Source organism: Lutra lutra, chromosome 14 (genome assembly GCF_902655055.1).
Source record: "Lutra lutra chromosome 14, mLutLut1.2, whole genome shotgun sequence".
Lineage (NCBI taxonomy): Eukaryota > Metazoa > Chordata > Mammalia > Carnivora > Mustelidae > Lutra > Lutra lutra.
In genome coordinates, this window is record NC_062291.1 from 54,915,616 (window position 1) to 54,935,689 (window position 20,074).

At 44.0% G+C, this 20,074-nt stretch overlaps 1 protein-coding gene across 5 annotated transcripts in view; it reads right to left on the reverse strand.

Moving 5' to 3' along the window:
- MYOF (myoferlin) overlaps window positions 1–20,074 on the reverse strand; it is a 154,587-nt gene that overhangs the window by 39,912 nt on the left and 94,601 nt on the right. For all 5 annotated transcript variants that reach the window (XM_047701815.1, XM_047701817.1, XM_047701816.1 and 2 more), the window contains 10 exons: window positions 18,566–18,672; window positions 16,062–16,254; window positions 14,516–14,671; window positions 11,379–11,510; window positions 9,104–9,267; window positions 6,733–6,847; window positions 4,796–4,901; window positions 3,036–3,181; window positions 1,633–1,806; window positions 405–513 (listed from right to left, as the gene is read on the reverse strand). In XM_047701815.1, coding sequence (XP_047557771.1) covers window positions 405–513; window positions 1,633–1,806; window positions 3,036–3,181; window positions 4,796–4,901; window positions 6,733–6,847; window positions 9,104–9,267; window positions 11,379–11,510; window positions 14,516–14,671; window positions 16,062–16,254; window positions 18,566–18,672 — 1,402 coding nt within the window. The remainder of the gene's footprint in view (window positions 1–404; window positions 514–1,632; window positions 1,807–3,035; window positions 3,182–4,795; window positions 4,902–6,732; window positions 6,848–9,103; window positions 9,268–11,378; window positions 11,511–14,515; window positions 14,672–16,061; window positions 16,255–18,565; window positions 18,673–20,074) is intronic.

Here is a 20,074-nt window from a genome sequence, read left to right on the forward strand (position 1 = left end):
AGTTTAAATGAGTTAATATATGCACAGTGCGTGGTACATGACAAACCCTAGATAATCATTTGCTATCTAGCTTTGCCTAGATAGTAGGTATGCCTCATTCCAAAATTCCTAAAGATTATCACTGGAACCAACTTTAACTTTTTGAACCTCTTTTTCTAATTAAAACAATCTTTTGGGGAGCTTAATAGACAGAATGAGTACATATTGGACACACTGTCAAAGTCAATGATGACCCTCCACCCCAAATATGATTTTTAAAAGTATATCTGAAAAAATCCTCTTCATCAAGTGATGGAAATAAAAGTCATATTTGCATAAAGACATTTTAATCCTATTCGGTGATTCAGAGAGTTTTCTTGAGATAAGTCACAGCAGCGGAATGCACAAATCCATTTAAAACTTACTGTCAAAGTTACAGGAAACAATGGGAGTGTTTGCCCCAAACACGGTGGTGGCACTGTACTTCTGCTTGTCCGTGCTCTTCTCCTCTCCATCCTCAGTCGTGTCTGCGCCCTAAAGAGGCAGAAAGGTCTGTTACCAATGCTTCAAAACCAAGAGGCAAGAATTACAAAGAAACAGAATGGTAGTTTTTATTTTTATTTTTTAAAAGATTTTATTTATTTGACACAGAGAGATCACAAGTAGGCAGAGAGGCAGGCAGAGAGAGAGAGAGAACGAAACAGGCTCCCTGCTGAGCAGAGAGCCCAACTCAGGACTCGATCCCAGGACCCTGAGATCATGATCTGAGCCAAAGACAGAGGCTTTAACACACTGAGCTAACCAGGCGCCCCAGAATGGCAGCTTTTAAAAGAGACCTTCCTCATCCAATCACTCCATTTTTAAATAAAGATGAATAAAGCCCAGCACAACAAGTGTCTCGCCCAAGGTCACTTAGCTGGGAAGCCACAGAGCAAGAAGCTGAAGCCAGTACCTCAAGTACCGGCTCAAGTACCGGCTTATCAAAACCTGATGCTGAAAATTTAAAAGAGGAAAAGCATAAAGGATAAATAAGGGGATTAAAAGGGTGAGAGGAGGAGGAGAATAAGCAACAGAAAAACACAGCAGGGTCATTGTGCAGAAATAGAAAAATAGGCTGCATCTGGAAATGGTTCCCAACCACCATGTTGTTTTAGATGGACCACTGCCATTTCCTTATTCATTCCTTCTAACTTTAGGCTCGCCCCTGCCCGCCTTCTTTATTATGCTTCCATATGAATTTTTCTCTAATTCCCTGAGCCATCCTTCTGTTTTTCTCCCCCTCACATCTGTACATTTAACTTTCTTGGTTGGTTGAACAGTTGTAGTTTCCAAGGTGTAACGTAAAGAACCTGTGCCTGGGATGTTAACAGGTGTTATCTGCAGCAAGGGTTTTAAGAGAGATATCTTTGGAAAATGTTGGGTGAAACAACACTAAACAGGTGTGTCTTCAGTAGAACTTCTTAGAACCTTTCCTGTGTTCATGGCATATTCATGAGCACCTAGGGTGTATAGCTTTCTCCCAAATTATCTGCAGTCCTGCAGCACTGGAGGGGTCCCTGTGGAGTCAGCGTGTTTCCTGGAGTCAGTGTGTTTCCAACACTCATCTATTTTCCCTACACCAATGTTATCGGAGCTTTGAGTATTGTTACTTACCAGGGCACCTTCAAGTTTAAAGATGGCAGCTGCACCATGTGTTTCTGAAGGAGCCATTTTTCTTCTCCAGCGTCTGCGGCGAAAGGTGTCTGAATTACGCTGTTTCCAGTGAAATTTCCAGCCAATTAAAGAAGCATATTCCCAGCCCTCCCGATCTTCATATTCTTCCATGGCCTAGAACAGAAGTAAACCTTTAAATGCTAATGATAATCATCATCATAACAATAATTGTATTATCCCTTAATTGATAAGCACATTATTTGGTCAATCAACAAGCAGGTATTGAAAATCTCCTCCGTTCCAAGCACTGAGTTTCGAGTGATACAGCAAAGAACCAAGTGGGTGGGCTGTCTGCCCTGGCACAGCTGACGGACTGTGGGAACATGGACAGATAACCAGGCAACTGACACGGAATGAGACATTGAGAAGGTAATGCCTATCCCGTCAGGAGAGGCACCTTATTCAGACTTGGGGAGGGTTAAGGAAAATGGATTCTTTCCCAAATTGCTTTCCTCACTTCATTAGCTCATAAGACATTGTTACTGTGATATAGTTTGGAAAAAAATGACACCACTCTCCCCAGGATTTAAATGTCTCATCTAAGTTAGTAGCTGGCATTAGCTTACTAAGAAGTAAGTGATAGATCAGAGTATATTACTTCTGTAGTAACTAATAACTTATGAAGATAGGACTTTCTATCCTAAAAACTGTTCTTATATAAATGCCCTCCGTTTCCAACGTTTCAGGCAATTCAATAAATACGAGTGTCTACTGTATGACAGGGATTGTGTTAAGGGCTGAGGAAGCAGGTGAAGAACAAGACAAGACCGAGTCCCGGCCTTCCTGTAGTTGACACTGACTGGTGGAAACTGTATGGAAATATCTTAAAAGTATGATTAGATTTAACAAATGCAAAATAATACTGAATAATATTTATGATCTCAGAAGTAAGAGCTCTACAGGGGTTATTATCATTGTAGGGTATTTTTTCAATTTTGAATAAACACAATTCCATAATACCCTAATTAAAACATGGCTTTATACCCATTTTGCAGATGAGAAAGGAAATGAGGCCAAGATTTGAGTCCTTGATATCTCATTCCGTGTACTGAACTCTTGCCACTCCTTCTTTGTGCTACCACGATCATTTCTATGGCTGCTCAGTAGCGGTTCTCATCATTTCACCTACTTCAGATCGCCTGGAAGACCTGGTGAAAGAGACTGCTGGGCCCTTCCCCTGGAATTCTTCTATCAGTACGTTTGGGGTGAGGCGTTTCTAACACATTCCCAGGTAAGGTATTGTTGCCGGTTGGGGTGGGGAGCGCTTTTTGAGAACCACTGAGTAGAGAGGGCCTCAGGCCCGTGACTGGCGCCTCCCCCCACCACCCCCCACCAGCTCTCACCCTTGCAGTGCTTGAAGCGCTTTGTGTTAAATCCTTCTTGCGTTTTCGGACCAGCCTTCGCCGTCTATGAGTATGATACATTTTCTCAGCTGCAACCCAGGATTTGGGTTTATTGTCCGGAGGGATGGTAATTCCATACTCCCAGCCTGGAAGAGAGTTTACAAACGGTTATCCCAAAGAGATGCATTTGCTAGATTGCCAGATAAGCTTCTGGGAAACATCCAGTCACACTCTCTGCTCCCGCAACATTCTCTCCTGTGCCAGGGAATGTCCCTGCTCTTTTCACTTTGCTGCAATTCAGCCCGATGGAATGTAGCTCTGTTCCCCTGGATCGCTCTGCAAATAGCTTCTTTTGCGGCCTCGGCCTCGGGTTCTCCTCTCCTTTCATCCCAATTACCATTACTCAGGGTAATTAAGTGCATCTAAGAATAAAGCACAGTGCAAGAGGCAGCCCGGGGACGGCTGGGGACAGGTGTGGCCTGTGTGGTTACAAAGCAGGTTTTATTATTATTTTTTAATTTTTAAAAAGATTTTATTTATATATTTGACAGACAGAGATCACAAGTAGGCAGAGAGGCAGGCAGAGAGAGAGGAGGAAGCAGGCTCCCCGCAGAGCAGAGAGCCCGATGAGGGGCTTGATCCCAGGACCCTGAGATCATGACCTGAGCCGAAGGCAGAGGCTTTAACCCACTGAGCCACCCAGGTGCCCCTACACAGCAGGTTTTAAATCCCAGCATCACCACACGCTGGCTACTTACTAAAAAAGTTTCTTGCAGGTTAGTAAACCTGTCTATGGCCCAGTTTCTCCAGCATAAAGGTAAAGTACACTTTTTCAAAAAGAATTCATCAAGGTAATGCCTGCAAATCACTAGGACTATGCTTAGCACATAGTTTGCGCTCAATCAATGCTAACTATTATTATAAGGCTTGGTGTGTGCATCAAGATCAGCAAGGAATTCATAATCTACTTGAACCCTTCTTTATCCAGGCTTGTTCTTTCATAAGGAAATGGAATCAGATTTTCTCTTTTGGTATTTCCATATGTTATAGTTCATTTAACTTCAGATTACTATTATAGGAAAGGATAAGCACCATTAATGGAAGCTATGTCAATAATCTATATTACTTTGTGTCATTTATACTTCAAAAAAAAAAGCCACAAAACAACCTGTATTATTGAATAGGGTGACTTTTTTTTTTTTTTAATTCTTATTATTTATTCATGAGAGACACAGAGAGAGGCAGAGGGACAAGCAGACTCCCCAATGAGCAGGGATCCCGATGCGGGACTCGATCCCAGGACCCTGAGATCATGATCTGAGCTGAAGGCAGCCACTTAACTGACTGAGCCACCCCAGCGCCCCTGAACAGGATGACTTTCAAGGCATTTTACAGTCCTTCTTCCTGAGCCCCAGGGTCCTGAGTGTGATGTTCCCAGGGGGCCTCTGGGGTGTGATGAGAACAGAGAGCACCCACATTCCACTTCCTTCCCAGATTCACATCCGGGATCCCCAGCCTCTCAACGTGCAAACACCAGGCTCACTGTGATCTTGTATTTTTCCCTCTTGCTGCCCCGACCTGCACCTGTCCAAGTCCTTCCTTGTCCTTTGGATTTTGCATCTGAATAGTGACAGGTACTATCCAAGACGGGACTGTCACAGCCCAACAGAAGTAGGACTCCTCCCCCTAAGGAAACTTCGCTCTGGTTAACCGGGGCCTTGCTGCTGAGAACCCACCAGGTATTAGATCTAAACTGTTACCTTTCTCATCCACGGCACGATTTATATCATATACCCATGCATCATCTTCCCACTCCCAACCTGGAGGGCATGTCAACTCGCCGGGTGACGCTGCTTTATCACCGTTCTGTAGAAAGTCAAAACAAAACAAAACAAAAAATGAAGAAAAGTAAGCCAGAGTGTCAGGTGAGATGCAAAGGGGAGAGACCCCTCACACTCAACAATGGGTATTCACATGCTAACTTATGAATCTCTGATCTCTATGCACAATCGCTACAAAAAAGTAGCTTTTTAGAATACCCTCTGTTTCCACTATTGGGGGTATTGTTGGGTCGAACCATGGGAAATTGGTGCTGTAGATAAAAAGTGGTCAAATATCAGCAATTTCAAAAGGTTCAACTTAATATTATGAAATGGCACAACTCTCTTTATGAGGAGTTATATTGGAAAGAAACCATCAGAGATGGATAAAGCATGAAAACACATGTTTTCAAGCACAAGGTAATGTCACTGGAGGTTCTAGATGCTCATCATGTAAGACTGAGCAAGGTTTAGGTTAAATACTTACTACATTAAAACTGACATTTGTGAAAAAAAGTTCCTAAGAACAGAAATAAAGGTGGTCCATAAACATATGGAAAATGCTCAGTCTAACTTTATTTTTTCAAATTTATTTTCAAATTATTTATTTATTTAATTTTTAGGTTGGGTTGGGGGGGTGCAGTGTAGAGGGAGAGTCAGAATCTTAAGCAGGCTCCTTGCCCCTCACTGAACCCTACATGAGGCTCGATCTCATGACCTGAGCTAAAATCAAGACTCAGATGCATAACTGACTGAGCCACCCAGATGCCCCCGGCTGCACTTAAATTAAGAGTAGTGGGGTGGGGGCTGGATGGCTCAGGTGGTTAAGCATCTGCCTTCCGCTCAGGTTGTGATCTCCAGGTCCTGAGATCAAGCCCCACATCAGGCTCCTGGCTCAGTGGGAAGTCTGCTTCTCCCTCTCCCTCTGCCTCTCCCCTGCTTGTGCTCTGTCTCTCTCTCAAATGAATAAATAAAATCTTTTAAAAAAAATTAAGAGTAAGAAAATGGAAAGGACATCAGGGCACTGACAAAGTTGTTGGAGTAGGGGTAGTGAGTATTTAGAAAAACAGCCCTTGCATACGCTGTTTCTGGAAATACAAACTTACACAACCTATCTGAAAGTGGTGTGGCAATATTTACTAAATCGCACATGCACTGAAATCTGACCAGACCCATCCAGGGATCTCTCCTGGGGATAAACTTTCACAAGCGAAAAAAAATGAAGTGAATAAGGATGTTTACCACTGCATGGCTTGAGAAAACCAAAGACTGGAAAAAAAAATCAAAATGTCCACAAGGAGAGGATATTTAAATAAATTATAGAGGGTGCACATAATAAGACACCCGGCAAGCATTTTAAAAGAAAGCTCACCGATCTATACGTATTAGTATGAAAGGACGCCCAGATATACTGTTATATGAAAAATACAAGTTGCTGATTCTATTTAGGTGCGGGGGGAAAAAGAAGTTAGATAGTTGGTTTTAACAAACACGATTTCAGTGATTATCACTGTGGGATGGAATGTAAGTCTGGGAGAAGAATTACTTTCCATTTCCTCTGTGCTGTTTATACATTTTGAAAGACATACACGTTCCGTTTGCTGTGATTTAAAAAATACATAAATATATACAATAAAAAAATTGCTCGACTCAAACGTTACCATGTACTAACATCTAGTTCAGCAGACCCCATGTCTTTTCTAGAGAAAATAATCAGAGGTGCACTGGTGTGGCTTCAACCTAAGGCAAGGCTATTCAGGACACGAGACAGAGCAGGAGAGAAGGGGAGGTGATGCCTTGTGGTCCGTGGATTAGGAGGTCACGGTTCCCAAGAGTCAGGGTTTGAGGCTGTCTGGGGTGGGGGGCAGGCCACTCACCGCATCGGTGTAGGTGTCCTCGGCTGGCTTCCACTCGCCCCCGGGGTAGCGACTCTCGTTCTGGTATACTTCATCTGTGAACTCCGTGTGACCCGCGTCCGCCTCGGTCAGCAAGCTGCGGGCCAAGCTCGCGTTACCAAAGGAGCAATGGTAGCCAACAATCCCAGCTCTGCCCTGTGGTCGGGAAACATCTACTCGGGTTCCCTCCTGACGCTAGCCCTTGGGTTCTCCACCAAACCCTTCCTGCTAATAACTTCTGACATTCTTTTGAAGAAGGGGCCTGCGGGAACAATGAGACCTAAAGCACAGAGGACCCCTCAAGTTAGCAGTAATCGGAGTGGGGACTGGGAAAACAGTTTTGTGGGCAGCTCCTTATACAGACCTCATGTTCCGTATTTTTGTTTCAGTTCAGGGCCGTTCAGCTTTTTTGCAGCAAAAAGCCTGGCTAATAGTTCAAAAGAATAGGATGTTGTCCATCCTCATTCCCCCTATTTTAAAAAATGGAGTGGAGATAGTCTCATGAGGCCAGGTGGGGAAATTTTTATTCATGACTTGCATGGTCTACGTAACACAAGCTGAAGGGAGGAGTTTAAATTTTCTGGATAATTCCTAGGTTGACGGCCAAACCAGGTCATTTAAGACTCCAGACTCCATTTAGGTACTTAAGAACCCATACCGACTCTCTGCCATGCCAGCTTTGCTCTTGGATTTAGAATTATTTTGACAACCCATAAAGGAAAGTATAGAGGCTCCAACTCTGACTTAAGTCTTCTGCCAGGGACCCGCTCAAGTGAGCTTTCTTTTTCTTTTCCCTGTCCCGACATCTTTTTCCTGCCGAATCCTCCCCAAGAATCAAGCACTGGAAAGAAATCAGAATAGAAGTGACCCCAACTATTTGTATAAATTTGTATAAATTTAGCTCATCCCATCATTTTCTGGGCCCCAGAGGAGGAGAACAGAAGATCTGGCTGCCGCCTCTGGGGTCCCATTGAGCCCTGACATGGTCTGACCCTCCGCTTTTCCAAACACAATGCCCCCGCCTTTCCCTGTCCTCACTAACCTTCCTTCCTTCTCTCCCATTCAAATCCTATTTCCCTTCTCCTCACCAGCAACCCCAACTCTATCCAAAGCAAGCTGTTGTGGGTTAAAAGCAATCATGAGCAATCATCAGGGCTTAACACACCAGACCAGACCCAGCACGCTCATTTCCCTCCTTCCCTAATGCCTGTGATCACAGGAAACAAATGTGGACAGAGAGGAAGAACTCTAGTTTGAGGCCTTGAAATCCAACTTCACAAACTTGTTTCCTCCAAACTCAAGTATGCTGTCATGAGGTGGAGAAGAGGAAGCTCTGACTCTCATGCCATTGGCAACATTCAAGGACCCAAACTCCAGGGGATGTATACTTGCCTCCTCTCTACTGTTCCTTTTTTTAATAATATGCTTTTGAGACACAATTCACATATGATACAGCCCACCCATTAAAAGTGTACCCTCTACTGTTTCTCTGTTTCTTACAGACACACCAGCATAATAGTTGAGTGCTGGTTTTGGTGTCCAGGCTGGACTGGTAGCACCTACAACCTATGTGTTTTGGACATGTTACTTAATCTCTGTCAGTCTCCATTTCCTCACCTATTAAGTGGAGATAATGCTACTATTTGTCAGGAGGTAAGTCTATATGAGTTTCTGCAGTGTCAAGGATATTTATAGGAGGAATAATCTTAGAAGACAGAGAGACAGTGTCTCTCATTCTCTCTCAAGCAAAAGGCCAGCACGCTTGCTTGCTATCCATTATAAAAGGTTCAGGTTCCCTAAGCTCAAGTTCCTCTCCGGTCATACAACCACTTCATGGTTAAGTGTCTGACCATCTCCTTGTCGCCCTGTGGGAACTGGGGCTGTGAGAACAAGAGCAGATGTGAATACTGATACTGCTATAGCTGTTGGCAGTGAAGTCCTTTGTCTCTGACCCAGGAGTCCTGTGTCTCCTGCCAGTGTCCATGAAGTATGGCAGGTGACCTTGTTAACTTGCAAGTAAGCTAAAAATCTCAGACCCTTCCTAGTTTTTGACAACCACCTACCCTGTAGGGCTAGAGGCCAGATTCAATAAAGTAATTAGTACATTGGTGCTTAGCTCACTGCTTGACACATTCAGGCAAAATAAGTTAATAAATGTTAGTACCATGTGCTTTTTATATTCCTTGTTTTATTATGGGGCACCAATAACATATTTTAAGTTTCTGTGGACTTATTTTGCTCAGTGGATGTTATATGAATATTACCAAGAACAATGATGGACAAGATTCATTAAGCAATTTCTAGGGAAAGGCTTCATTGTCATCCTTTTTTCTCAAAAAATGGAAAAACTTACCTTCTTTCAGGATCAACTATCCAGTCTCCTTCCCATTCCCAGCCTTTTGGAGGCAAAAAGAATTCCCTCTTGAGTTTTATTTTTCCTGTGACATCAGAAAATTTATGACGACCCACTAATCCAGAAGTGCCCCATTTTCCAAACATAAGAGCTTGGTTTTCATACTGTTAAAAACAAATTAGAGAGAAACCATCAGAGAGAAGGAAATAAAGCCCACTCATAAATTTTTAAGCCCATTTTAGCTAAACCGTGATAGAAAGTGAAAAAATTTTATACCCAGAAGGCATGGACCTAACTTGGGCTGCTACTAATTATGTAACTTTGGGTAAATCACTCATCCTTCTAGACTCAGTATTCCCATCTGTTCACTGGGGATAATACCACAGTTCCCATAGAATTGTTCAAATGTGCAGTTGAAAGTACTTTGTAAATAGTGATGTATCACACTAATTGCTTCCATTATTATACTGAATGGCTCCAAATGGTTCTCTGAAGCCAATTTTTGAATACCCATAAATCCTCAATTTATGAATGTGCAGGCTTCTAAGAGTTTATTTGTAAACAGTCTACTGCCTAGAACCTGGGGCACATTTCCATACAGAATCAAAATTATAATTGATGGTGCATTTCCCAGGCACTCTATAAGGAACCGGTGTGACATATGAAGGTCCTTTAAGGGCCTAACCTTTATGGCACCTGAAAGTTCTGTGCCTTCATCCCCTCTGGAATATAGTGGGGATGAAGACCAATATCATTCTAGAAACAGGTTTAGTGGTAAAGACAGAGTCTTGTTTACAGAACATTTCTAAGTTAGAAGTTATAAATCTACAATGGTCTGCTCTTCACTCTGTCAACCACCAAAAGGGCTGAGATTAGCCAGTGGTGAGTGTCCCTGTTTGGGTGTCAGCTGAAACTTCCATTTTTCTGCAGATGAGCCCACTGAAAAGATGATTTGCAAGTGACAGAGAAGTCTGAGGTTGAAGAAGGAACAAGTATGAGTAGAGGTTTGATGGGGAAATTGGGTTCAAGCAGACACAACAGTACCTGTCTCAGATAGACGTTCTGAGCCTTGAAAGGAGATAAGCTCGAGGAAGCAGCTAAAGAAGCTAGACCTGGGGACATGTGCATGGCTCCTTTGGTTTCTAAGTGACAAGGACACAGAATGGAGGAGCAGGGTGTTTCCACTACTTCTGGTTGGAAGCCAGCATGGATATAGTAGAATCTAGACAAGAAGTTGGCAAGCCTGTTAGCACATGCGAAGCACCTCAGAGACTTCCAGAAATGTGGTAGGGGAGGGCGGTGCTGGGGGATTCTGCAGAGAACCGAGGTCTAGTATTGGCGCAGGAAGGCAAGATCCAGTGAAATGTCCACTATTGTTATTAACGTGCCCCTAATGGTACTCCTAGGTTGTGAGAATCTAAAGAAACTAGAGTCAAGCAACTGAAATGCACGGATCGTCTCTTTAACATGAGTTGGAGCTAGAGTCTGAGCTATGCAGGGAAGGGTCTAGAAATGGGAAAGGAGGCCCTGGACTGGTTGATCCTTGCTCGGTACTAGCACCTTCCAGCTTAGCTCTAGCTTCAGAGCTGGAGGGCAGGCTGATGCCAAGAAACCCTCCACAAATGCTGGAATGAGGGTCTCCTATATGTGCGCTGATGCCTACTCCACACTGCCCAGCTAACCACACATAAATGCCCGTGGTCCAGGGCCTCCCCTGTGGCTTCCAGCACTCCCTCTATTTATCTCCAATGGTGCTTCCAAGTCCACGCTGTAAGGGCCTTGTGTGGCTCCCATGTGTTTCATTGTTTCTCCAAGTGGTCCACTGAGGCCCCATGTCCACCCACAAGGGAATCCTTGCTGCTGCTAATCCCTCTCTCAGTGACACAATCGGAATCTCCAGGGCGGCCCCGGCAGTCGGAATCTTCAACAGGATACACAGTTTTGAAATCACTTAGGGAAGATTTCCCTACAAGAGGAATGCGTCCTCTGCCTTCCAAAGACCCCCAGCTCCAAGCACGCCTCTCCACGTCTGCACCTCCCCAGCACCCTCCTTACTGGGTTGTCTACGTGTGAATCACTCTGGTGGGTCCTGATGTGGACAAGAAAACCTCCCGTCAGTCCTTCCCCGTCCCCCCAGATGAAGGTCCCTCGGATGGGATTTTAGGTAGTACTGATGGCCGGGTGCTGAAGGATGAATGCTTTCTCTAAGGACAAGTAACAGGAACACCCCCACCCTACCACTAAGAGGAAAAGCCACTGATGTCACTGAAGGTACCATTTCAGCAAAGACGGTGAACGTTCCTTCTGCAAAGCTATTGAACTTCTTCTCCACAGCACTCAAGCCCAGCCAGATGTTCACTCGCAGCTCCACGGGCACCTTTGGTCCATGGGTTTTCTCCTGCGGGTACTGTGAGACACACAATAACACGCTCTGTGAAGTTGGGGGCAGCACAGGTTAGGACACTGCATTCCAGCCCAAAGCAGACTGAACATCCAAGCATCCCTCTCCCCAGTCTTATTTTATGTTTGCATAGTTCGAGCATTTCCAAATGACCCCACAAGCACAGATTATAATAACAATAAGAGCAAGGGTTCTCCAAATGTGAGCCATGGACCCCCATGTGTCCTTGAGACTTTTCTAGGAGGTTCTTGGAGTTAAACTGCTTTCCTAATAATAATACCAAGATGTTCCTTGTCTTTTTTGCTGCATTGATGGTGCAAAAGCCTATAGATGAGACTCTAGGCATTGCAGCGGCAATCAGGGCAGTAGCACCAAACTCCACCCGTGGTCATAATCTTCTTCCTCACTCAGTGAAGAAAACAAATAACTAGTTCTACTTATGAATTCCCTCCATAAAACAGTAAAAATTACTAATCTTATCAAATCATGATTCTTGAGTACGTCTTTTTAAATTTTTTCATTTTTTATTTTTTAAGTAAGCTCCACTTGGGACTCTGAGATCAAGAGTCACGTGCTCTATGGACTGAGCCAGCCAGGAGCCCAGTGAGTACATCTTAATATTTTGTGTAATGAAAGGGAAAGTAGACACAAGGCTCTTCTGCTGCATATTAATGTGTATCTTGAGAAAAAGCTCTTGTGCAATTGCTTGAAATGTGAATTGAATTAGCCTTTTCACTTTTAATGGAAATCTTTTTTACTTGAAACAGCAACTCACAGACAAATATGATTATTCAGACTTGAGTATGGGGCAGAGGTTTCCTTGAACATAAAACAGGACTGCTGCTTCAGGTATAATAACTGACTGCATTCTGTTGCCAATAATAAAATTCAGGCTTTCAAGTAAAAATGAGAATTTTGGAAAACATATCTGTCACGGTGAGCCTGATAGCATCCAGATACACAGAGACTTTTTGGATGAGTGATATTAATTAAAGTGATTTTTGTTCAACGTTGTAAGATGAAATGTGTCAACATTAGGAAGATCTGCATAACTCAATGAACTGATATTTTCTAAATGATCAATGCTAAATGTTACAAAATCATGCATGGACAATAGAATCATTCAAAGTACAAAATAAACCAACGATTTCAATGCAGCTGAGAATGAAAAGTTCACTGGTATGGTTTCAAATTCCATATTGCAATCACCTTTTAGAGGTTACTACTTGTCTGGTGTTATACCAAAAATGTGTATCCACAATTATCTGAAAAGGATATTAAAATACTCTTCCCTTGTCCAATTACATATCTATGTGAGGCCCAATTCTCTTCATAGACTTTTTACTTTTTAGAATTTTTATAAAAGATTTTATTTATTTGAGAAAGAGCACAAGCAGGGGAAGTGGCAGGCAGAGGGAGAAGCAGGTCCCCCGCTGAGAAATGGGGGGGGTTGGGGGCACTTTCTATCCTAGGACCCTGGGATCATGACTGGAAGATACTTAACCGACTGAGCCACCCAGGCGCCCCCTCTTCATATACTTCAGCCAAACAACTTATTCTATCAGATCAACTGTAGAAGCAGATATGGGAATCCAGTTATAGTTCTGTGAAGCCAGGGATTAAAGAGGTTTGCAAAAATGTAAAACGCCCTTCTAATTTTGTAAAGAGAATGCAGTTATATTTTATTAAAAATATGTAATTTATATTAACATATAATGGGTTTAATTACTGTTATTTTAAAATGAAGTAATTAATATTTTTTAAATTTCTCATTTTAATTTCTATTACAGTAAATATTGATAGCTATAGCCCACACAGACAAAAGCTCTCTGGGGTCTTCAATAATTTTTTGAGCAAAAAACCCCTATGAATTCAACATCTCCCTAAACTGGATAATGAGTGTTAACAAAATCAATAAATACAGACAACATCGTCTTGAAAGCATTTTGCTCTTTATCCACCAGGTTCTAAAACCTAGCATGGAGAATACCATGTTGCCTCCTCCCCCACCCACTGTGAAATTTTATTTATTAATCAGTTTGCTTCCACCGACCGCTTACAGACACAACTGTCACTGTGGTTCTACCTGAAGTAAAATTTATTCCACCCAGAGATACACAAAGGAAGATAATCACTCTGGTTCTATTTTCACTCTCCTGATTAAAGAACAATGAGTACATTTATTAAATATTAGGAGATATCTCCATGTTTTAAAAGAACACTGTCCCCTGGCTGCCTTTTTTTTTTTTTTTTTTTTCCTCTTTTTGATTTTTCTTTCTTTCTCCCAAATCCAAAGAACTGGGCTGGGGCTGGCTGGGAACAGGGATGCCAAACCATGCCCACGGGACTGTTTTGGATTTCTCGGTTTTCAGCCCTGGGCCCTCCCTTGGTTCTCCATAAGCACACACAGAGCAGTTTTTAATGCAGGGTCCTGGGGTGGGCTTACGGGGTCTACGAAGCTCCTGAATCATGTATTAAACATTGGTTGCATGTGAGATGTGCACGCTTCTTGGAAGAGAGGGCTGGTAGCTTCCACCAGGTTCTTAAAGGAGCCCATGACTCTAAAAATGTTCGGAACTACTGCTCTAAAGCAGCAAACTCTCAGTTCTCAATCCGAAGACCAGTTCGTGAGGGCACAGGCTGCACAGACTATCTCTATTACTTCTTTTTTTCCTACTTCCTGAACACTCACTGCAAGGGAAGGGAAGGAGGCCTTGCTTAGCACGAGCCATTAGAAATAAGAGGAAAATTCCTGTCAGAAAGCACGGCATTTACAACGGCACGTTAATATTAGCGTCACAGAGATCTCTCCAGAAGTGTCCTTGACTGAATGCCGACAGACGCCCGGCCACTCTCTGGGAATTACCACCCCGGGGGAAGGTGCCTGAAAATGGGTTGGAATTGATCACGATGGCCCTAGTCACCCGGTGATCAGCAAATAAAGCAGCCCCTTCCCGGGAATGCGGGTTGTGCGTGGAAGCAGTTCACAGTACACGGGGGTGAGGCCGTACCTTCAGCAAGATGGTTTGGGTTTTCCCGCAGTACTTGCCAGACGCAGTCTCGCCACTGGTGGAGTAGAGAACCTGGTGGGCGGGAACGCGCGCATAGGCCAGTCTTTTCTCTCCCCGGATCATCCAGATGATAACGTCCGGCATGCTGTTCTGCGGCTGGTCACGCGGGCGGATGGAGACGGAGCAGAGCTGGAGTTAGTCTGCGAGCGGAGGGACCCGACGCCCTGCCGGGTGGCTCCTCAGGGCTCCCCTTAGCCCAGAAACTCTGTGGGTGGGGAGCTGTCTGAATTCCGGAGTCACCCACCTTCTGGGACCACCCGGAGCTTGCGGGGCTGGGAGGCAGACCGCGGCTGGCCAGAAGGAACAGGGCGAAGCAGAGAGGAGCTTCGCCGCCCAAACCCTGCCCTCCACAGCTCTGAGAGGTATTTGACAAAACACCCCCTCTTCTCTCACCCACAATCTGAAGAAAGCCCTTGACAGCAGTCAAGGGTTACAGGATTCACACAGGTCATGGGACACAGACAAAGCATCCCCAGCTCACAATCCTGTGTTTGCCCAATTGGAGATATTCATTTAGGACTTTTTTTTTTTTTTAAGATTTTATTTATTTATTTGACAGACAAGTAGGCAGAGAGGTAGGCAGGCAGAGAGAGAGGGGGAAGCAGGCTCCCCACTGAGCAGAGAGCTAGACGCAGGGCTTGATCCCAGGACCCCGGGATCACGACCTGAGCCGAAGGCAGAGGCTTTAACCCACTGAGCCACCCAGGCGCCCCTCATTTAGTTTTTTTTAAAACCTCCTTTTTTCTGATTATAAAGGGGATATACGTTCACCATAAGGGAACTTTGGAAGTACCAAAACATAGAAAGCAGAAAATAAAAATTACTAACAATCCATGTTTTTGCACATGTATTTCTACCCACAACTATAGGACGATCCCCCTCCAGCTGAACCTCTGAAGCCTAGTTGGAGGGGTGTCCTACGCTCTTGGGATTTCCAGTCCCCAGAGGTTAATGGCAGCCAACATTTGCCCAGCACCACTGTGTTCCCCGCACTGTGCTAAGCCCTTTACAGTCATCATCTCCTTGAATCTTCACAATACATTGCTGTGAAGGTCTCCGTTTTATACATGGGGACACTGAAGCTTACAGAGGCTGCCCAAGTTTACACATGGTAGATTCAGAATTTGCAAGCAGGTCTTCCGAATCCCAAGCAAAGAGGGCACGTCCATCCTCTGTGCCACAGATCTAACGTTATCCCTCAACTTGACGTATTCTCTGCTTGAATCATGATAATGACAATGATTTATCGACCGTGAAGACCTTTCCAGGACCCCCAACTCAATGTTCGTCTCCCGTCCCCACTTCAGTGATGCTCAGCCCATTACCCATGAGCATCCCAGCCCAGTAACTCCTCAGTTGCCTGCTCTGTCAGATCTGCTCAATATCCCAGATACTAGATTCTCCAACCGCCTTCTCTAGCCGTGGTGCCATTCCACAGAATCCCTCTTCCATACCAACTGACCTTTGAGAAGTTTAAAAGTCCTACCTCTTCAGTCAGTTGGAGCAATTTTTCAAGCCAGTCCTCAATTTCCGCCAGTGTAGACTTCACCTCCGTGGCCTCAGACCTCATCCTCACAGCTGCCTCATGGATTTGGGAGAGAGATCGGGACCGCAGCTTTTGGATCTGAGTGTCGAGAATTGTGACATTGGCTTTTCCTTCCAGAAGAGGCAATGTGTACCTAAAGAAAGAAAAGAAATGAAACAGATATTCTGCAGAACAGCTTTCTGGGCTTCACAGCTGTCGAATCCATTTCTGTTTGACTTTCATCTTGGGAGCTGCGTCTGTGGTGCTGGCAGAGCTGACCTGCTTGACAGATTCTGAGCATTGCGGGGGGATTAACATTCCAAAGCAATTTCTTGGGTTTAACTCCAGACCCCGTGGAGTCACTGGAGAGAAGATGGAAACAGCTGCAGCATTTGGGAGGAACACGTCTTCCTTTCTTTTGCTTCTTACAACCGGAGTACAGACCCACACGACAAAGGCAGATCACAGAGCATTTGACAGAAGGGTTCCCAAGGACCACACACCCCCAGGCAGTGCGTGGAGGAGGGCAGGGGTCTCGGCAGGTCTGCAAACTCCTGTAACTTATTTTAAAATCTGTTGTCTGTGTTGGCAGGCAGTGCGACGTATGACAAAGACCCCATGCTTTGGAGCCAACCATCTGGGTACAAATCCTGACCCACCATTTACTAGTTCTGTGATTCTGAGCAGTTAATCTCTTTGTTTTTCTATCTTCAAAGAGGGGACAAGAGCATCTAACTGCTAGGGCCGCTGTGAGAATAAATGAATTCATATATGGAGAGCACCTAGAACAATGCTGACTGCTGAGTAAAGTCTGAATGATGTGGCCTTCGTCGTTAAGCTTTGTCTTCCTCATTATCCGTCTCATTAGATATTTGAAGGGGCCCATTAGTTCCCCAAAAGGTTAAGAACCACTTGTGGAGGCAACGCTCCCATTAAAATGAGAAGTCTAGAACAGCTGAGCTGGGGCCAGAATTCACCTACTTCTGCAGAGTCTTCCTCTCACCACGGCAGCTGGTGGGGCCTCTGGGTGAGCTTGTCACCAATTCCAGGAAGTTCTACTCACATTGTTTCTACCTAGAAATTCCATTGATTCGAATGTCCCCTAGCTGCTGCTGCTGCTGCTGCTGCTGCTTCGTTTTTTTTTTTTTTTGGTCCCTGAGCTACTTAAATGAAGGAAATCCCAGCATGACTTCCTTTAAACACAAATTTCCTGTTACATCACATTAAAAAGATTCCATTTGATCCTTCAAAAGCAGTTCACATCCATTTGGTTCAAAACCTGTGTCAATAGATGGTTCTGTGTTTTGCTCAGCAAACCCTGAAATTCACAGAATTTTCCACACGAAGGTATTACCAAATATTTCTGTTTGGTTGGATTAGTAATTGTGGTAATAGGCTGGAAAAGTTAAATCCCTGGGATAATTCCTCGAGGCACAAAATGCATATGGAAGCCACTAGCTCCAAAGTCACACAGGAGACCTTCGATGAAGAGATGTTGCCTGTGTGAAGCATGTCGTGGGAAAAGTTGTGTGGAAAAACCCAGCTCTGGTTACCAAATGCACCACTTCCCCTCCTTGGGCCTCTCTTTGCTCACCCCTAAATAAGGAGACTGGGAGAGATGACCTCTTAAGACCCAGATTTGAATCCTCTGAATTGAAATGCCAGCAGGGCTCTGATCTCAGCGGGGCTTCAATGACCTAGCGAAACCACTAGAAGGCACAAGAAGACAGGGAGACTGAGGGTGTCAGCCCCGAGTTGGGGGTGGGGAACCACCCCTGGTTTTTGCTGCTTTGGAGAAGTTTTCAATAGGCTTTTCTTTTGTCACTTCCCTGTCCACTGCACTATTAGTCAATATTTAAAATGAGTTTGGGATGAATCACTTCCCCCTTTGATTTCCAAATGCCCAGGGATCTGAGCTGTTTCCCCAAGTCACAGTCCTAAAAGGGTTTCCTGCTCAACTCAAATCTACTGGCTTTGTGAAGGGAGCCTTAGCCACAGTTCAATAGGCATTCAGTTAAAAAGGCAAGTAAAAAGGCTATTTCTAAAAACTTGTTTGTGAACTAGGACTGTTATTCTGAATGGCAAAGTCAATGCCCCACCCTGAGGCCCCATTCTCTGTGGGAGCCAAGAGTCCCCTTTCTCCTGGCAGTGGGCACACAGGGATTGACGGGAGGGAGTCAGGCCTAGGCTTGCCTGGGGCTGCCCTGGGAGGTGCTTCCAGGAGAGGCCTCCAGCCTCCTGGCCTCCCCTCCTGGAGGCTGCCTTAGAACTGGCCCGGAATCTGAAAGTGGAGCTTTTCCAGGTGGTGATTATTCAGAGACTCCTCCCAGTGACTAGGGCCTTTTGAGAACCTCGACTTTTTTTCAGGCAAACAATGGAAACAATTCTAGAGGGTCTTTGAGTCTTACAGTTCTAGGAAGGAAAGCATGACTGGGAATTCTGAGACAGGAACAAGGTCACTGTACCTTGTATCTTCTATAACTTCATCAATCAGCTTCAACCATATTTCGGCCAGCTGGTTTGCAGGAACTTTACCTTGCATCCCTGATTTCAGAGCCTCAAGATTCAATTGCTGGAGAGTTTGGAAAGAGGAAATACTTGGTCATTGTGCATTATGCTATTAAACTCAGTAAAGGTTGAACGTTTATCTTTAAGAAAAAAAATGCACAAAAGGCTTAACAGAAAAACCAGAGCATTTAATTTTTTACATTTAAAAATGCTCACCATAGCTTAGCACTATTCACTTGTCTTCAAAATGCAATCAATGCTGACATGTACAAGTAATAGGACAATCTCTCCTACACCTTTGGCCTTTGAAACCATGTAAATATTTTATGTATTCAAAAAGGAAATAAAATAAAACCAATAAAGATGGGGGAAGGAACCCCAACACGGAACATAGTACAGAAACAAATGACCGATATTGCAGATGAATAGCATAACTACACCAAACTAACCCAAATAACTTTTGAACATAATATTTTGATGATACACCCTCAGTTTAAAGAAAAGAAAGAACCATGAACATATCAAACTCTAAACTGATTTGCTACTCACAGTGGTTTATCTGTGGATTTTAGGATTTACCAAATGAACAAACGAGGTTTCTCACTCTTGGAGAAAGGAGTTATAACTGTAGAAATCGGAAAGACTAGAATAAACCTGTGATATTAGAATGGAGTGGGAATTATCCTTATAAATTCATTGCTTTTCATATATTGGTAGGTCCAGAAATAAACTGACATGTGAAAACGTGTGTGTGTGCTCACGTTTAAGCCTCCCCACTGAGAAGACCTCAAAGCAATGACATCTAAATGGTAGCGAGCTTTCTAGTACCCCGATGTTGGTTTTTACATGCTGTTCCACTAAAAGGAAATAGAATTCCCCCGGAAGATGGTGATTTGGGCTGGGCAGGTAAGTACAAGATGAGCCCAGAACATACGTTCTGTCACTGTGAGCACCTGCTAACAGATGGAGGGCTCTCCGTGATTATTGAAATCCTCATCATGGGCAAACACCATCCTGTCCAGCTGAGCATGGAGTATGGACAGCCTGGTCAATGTTGATGAATAAGGCTGAAGAACACCCAAAACATCATCAGAATAGAGGGGTGACCAATTCTTTACTAAACCCCTCAAGACGGAGGACTGGAAGTTCATACCACAACTACACTGCATATCACTTGCAGCTTTGTTATGGGAACGATTATGCTTCAATTGATTTAAACCTACAATTCTCCTTCAATATTGTCTTCATAACATAAAACAGTATTTTCAGGTTTTGCCATGGACTCTTTGTTCAGGTATATTCCAGGACCCCCACACATGTTGGTCCCACCCTGACAGAGCTTAAAGCTAGAAAAAATTAACACTAATGTAATCTGGAAATCAAAACACTAATAACAGACGGATTTTATCAGTACCTGATAGAAGTAATGTAGTATCTTTGACTTAAGACATATCCCAACCATGAGC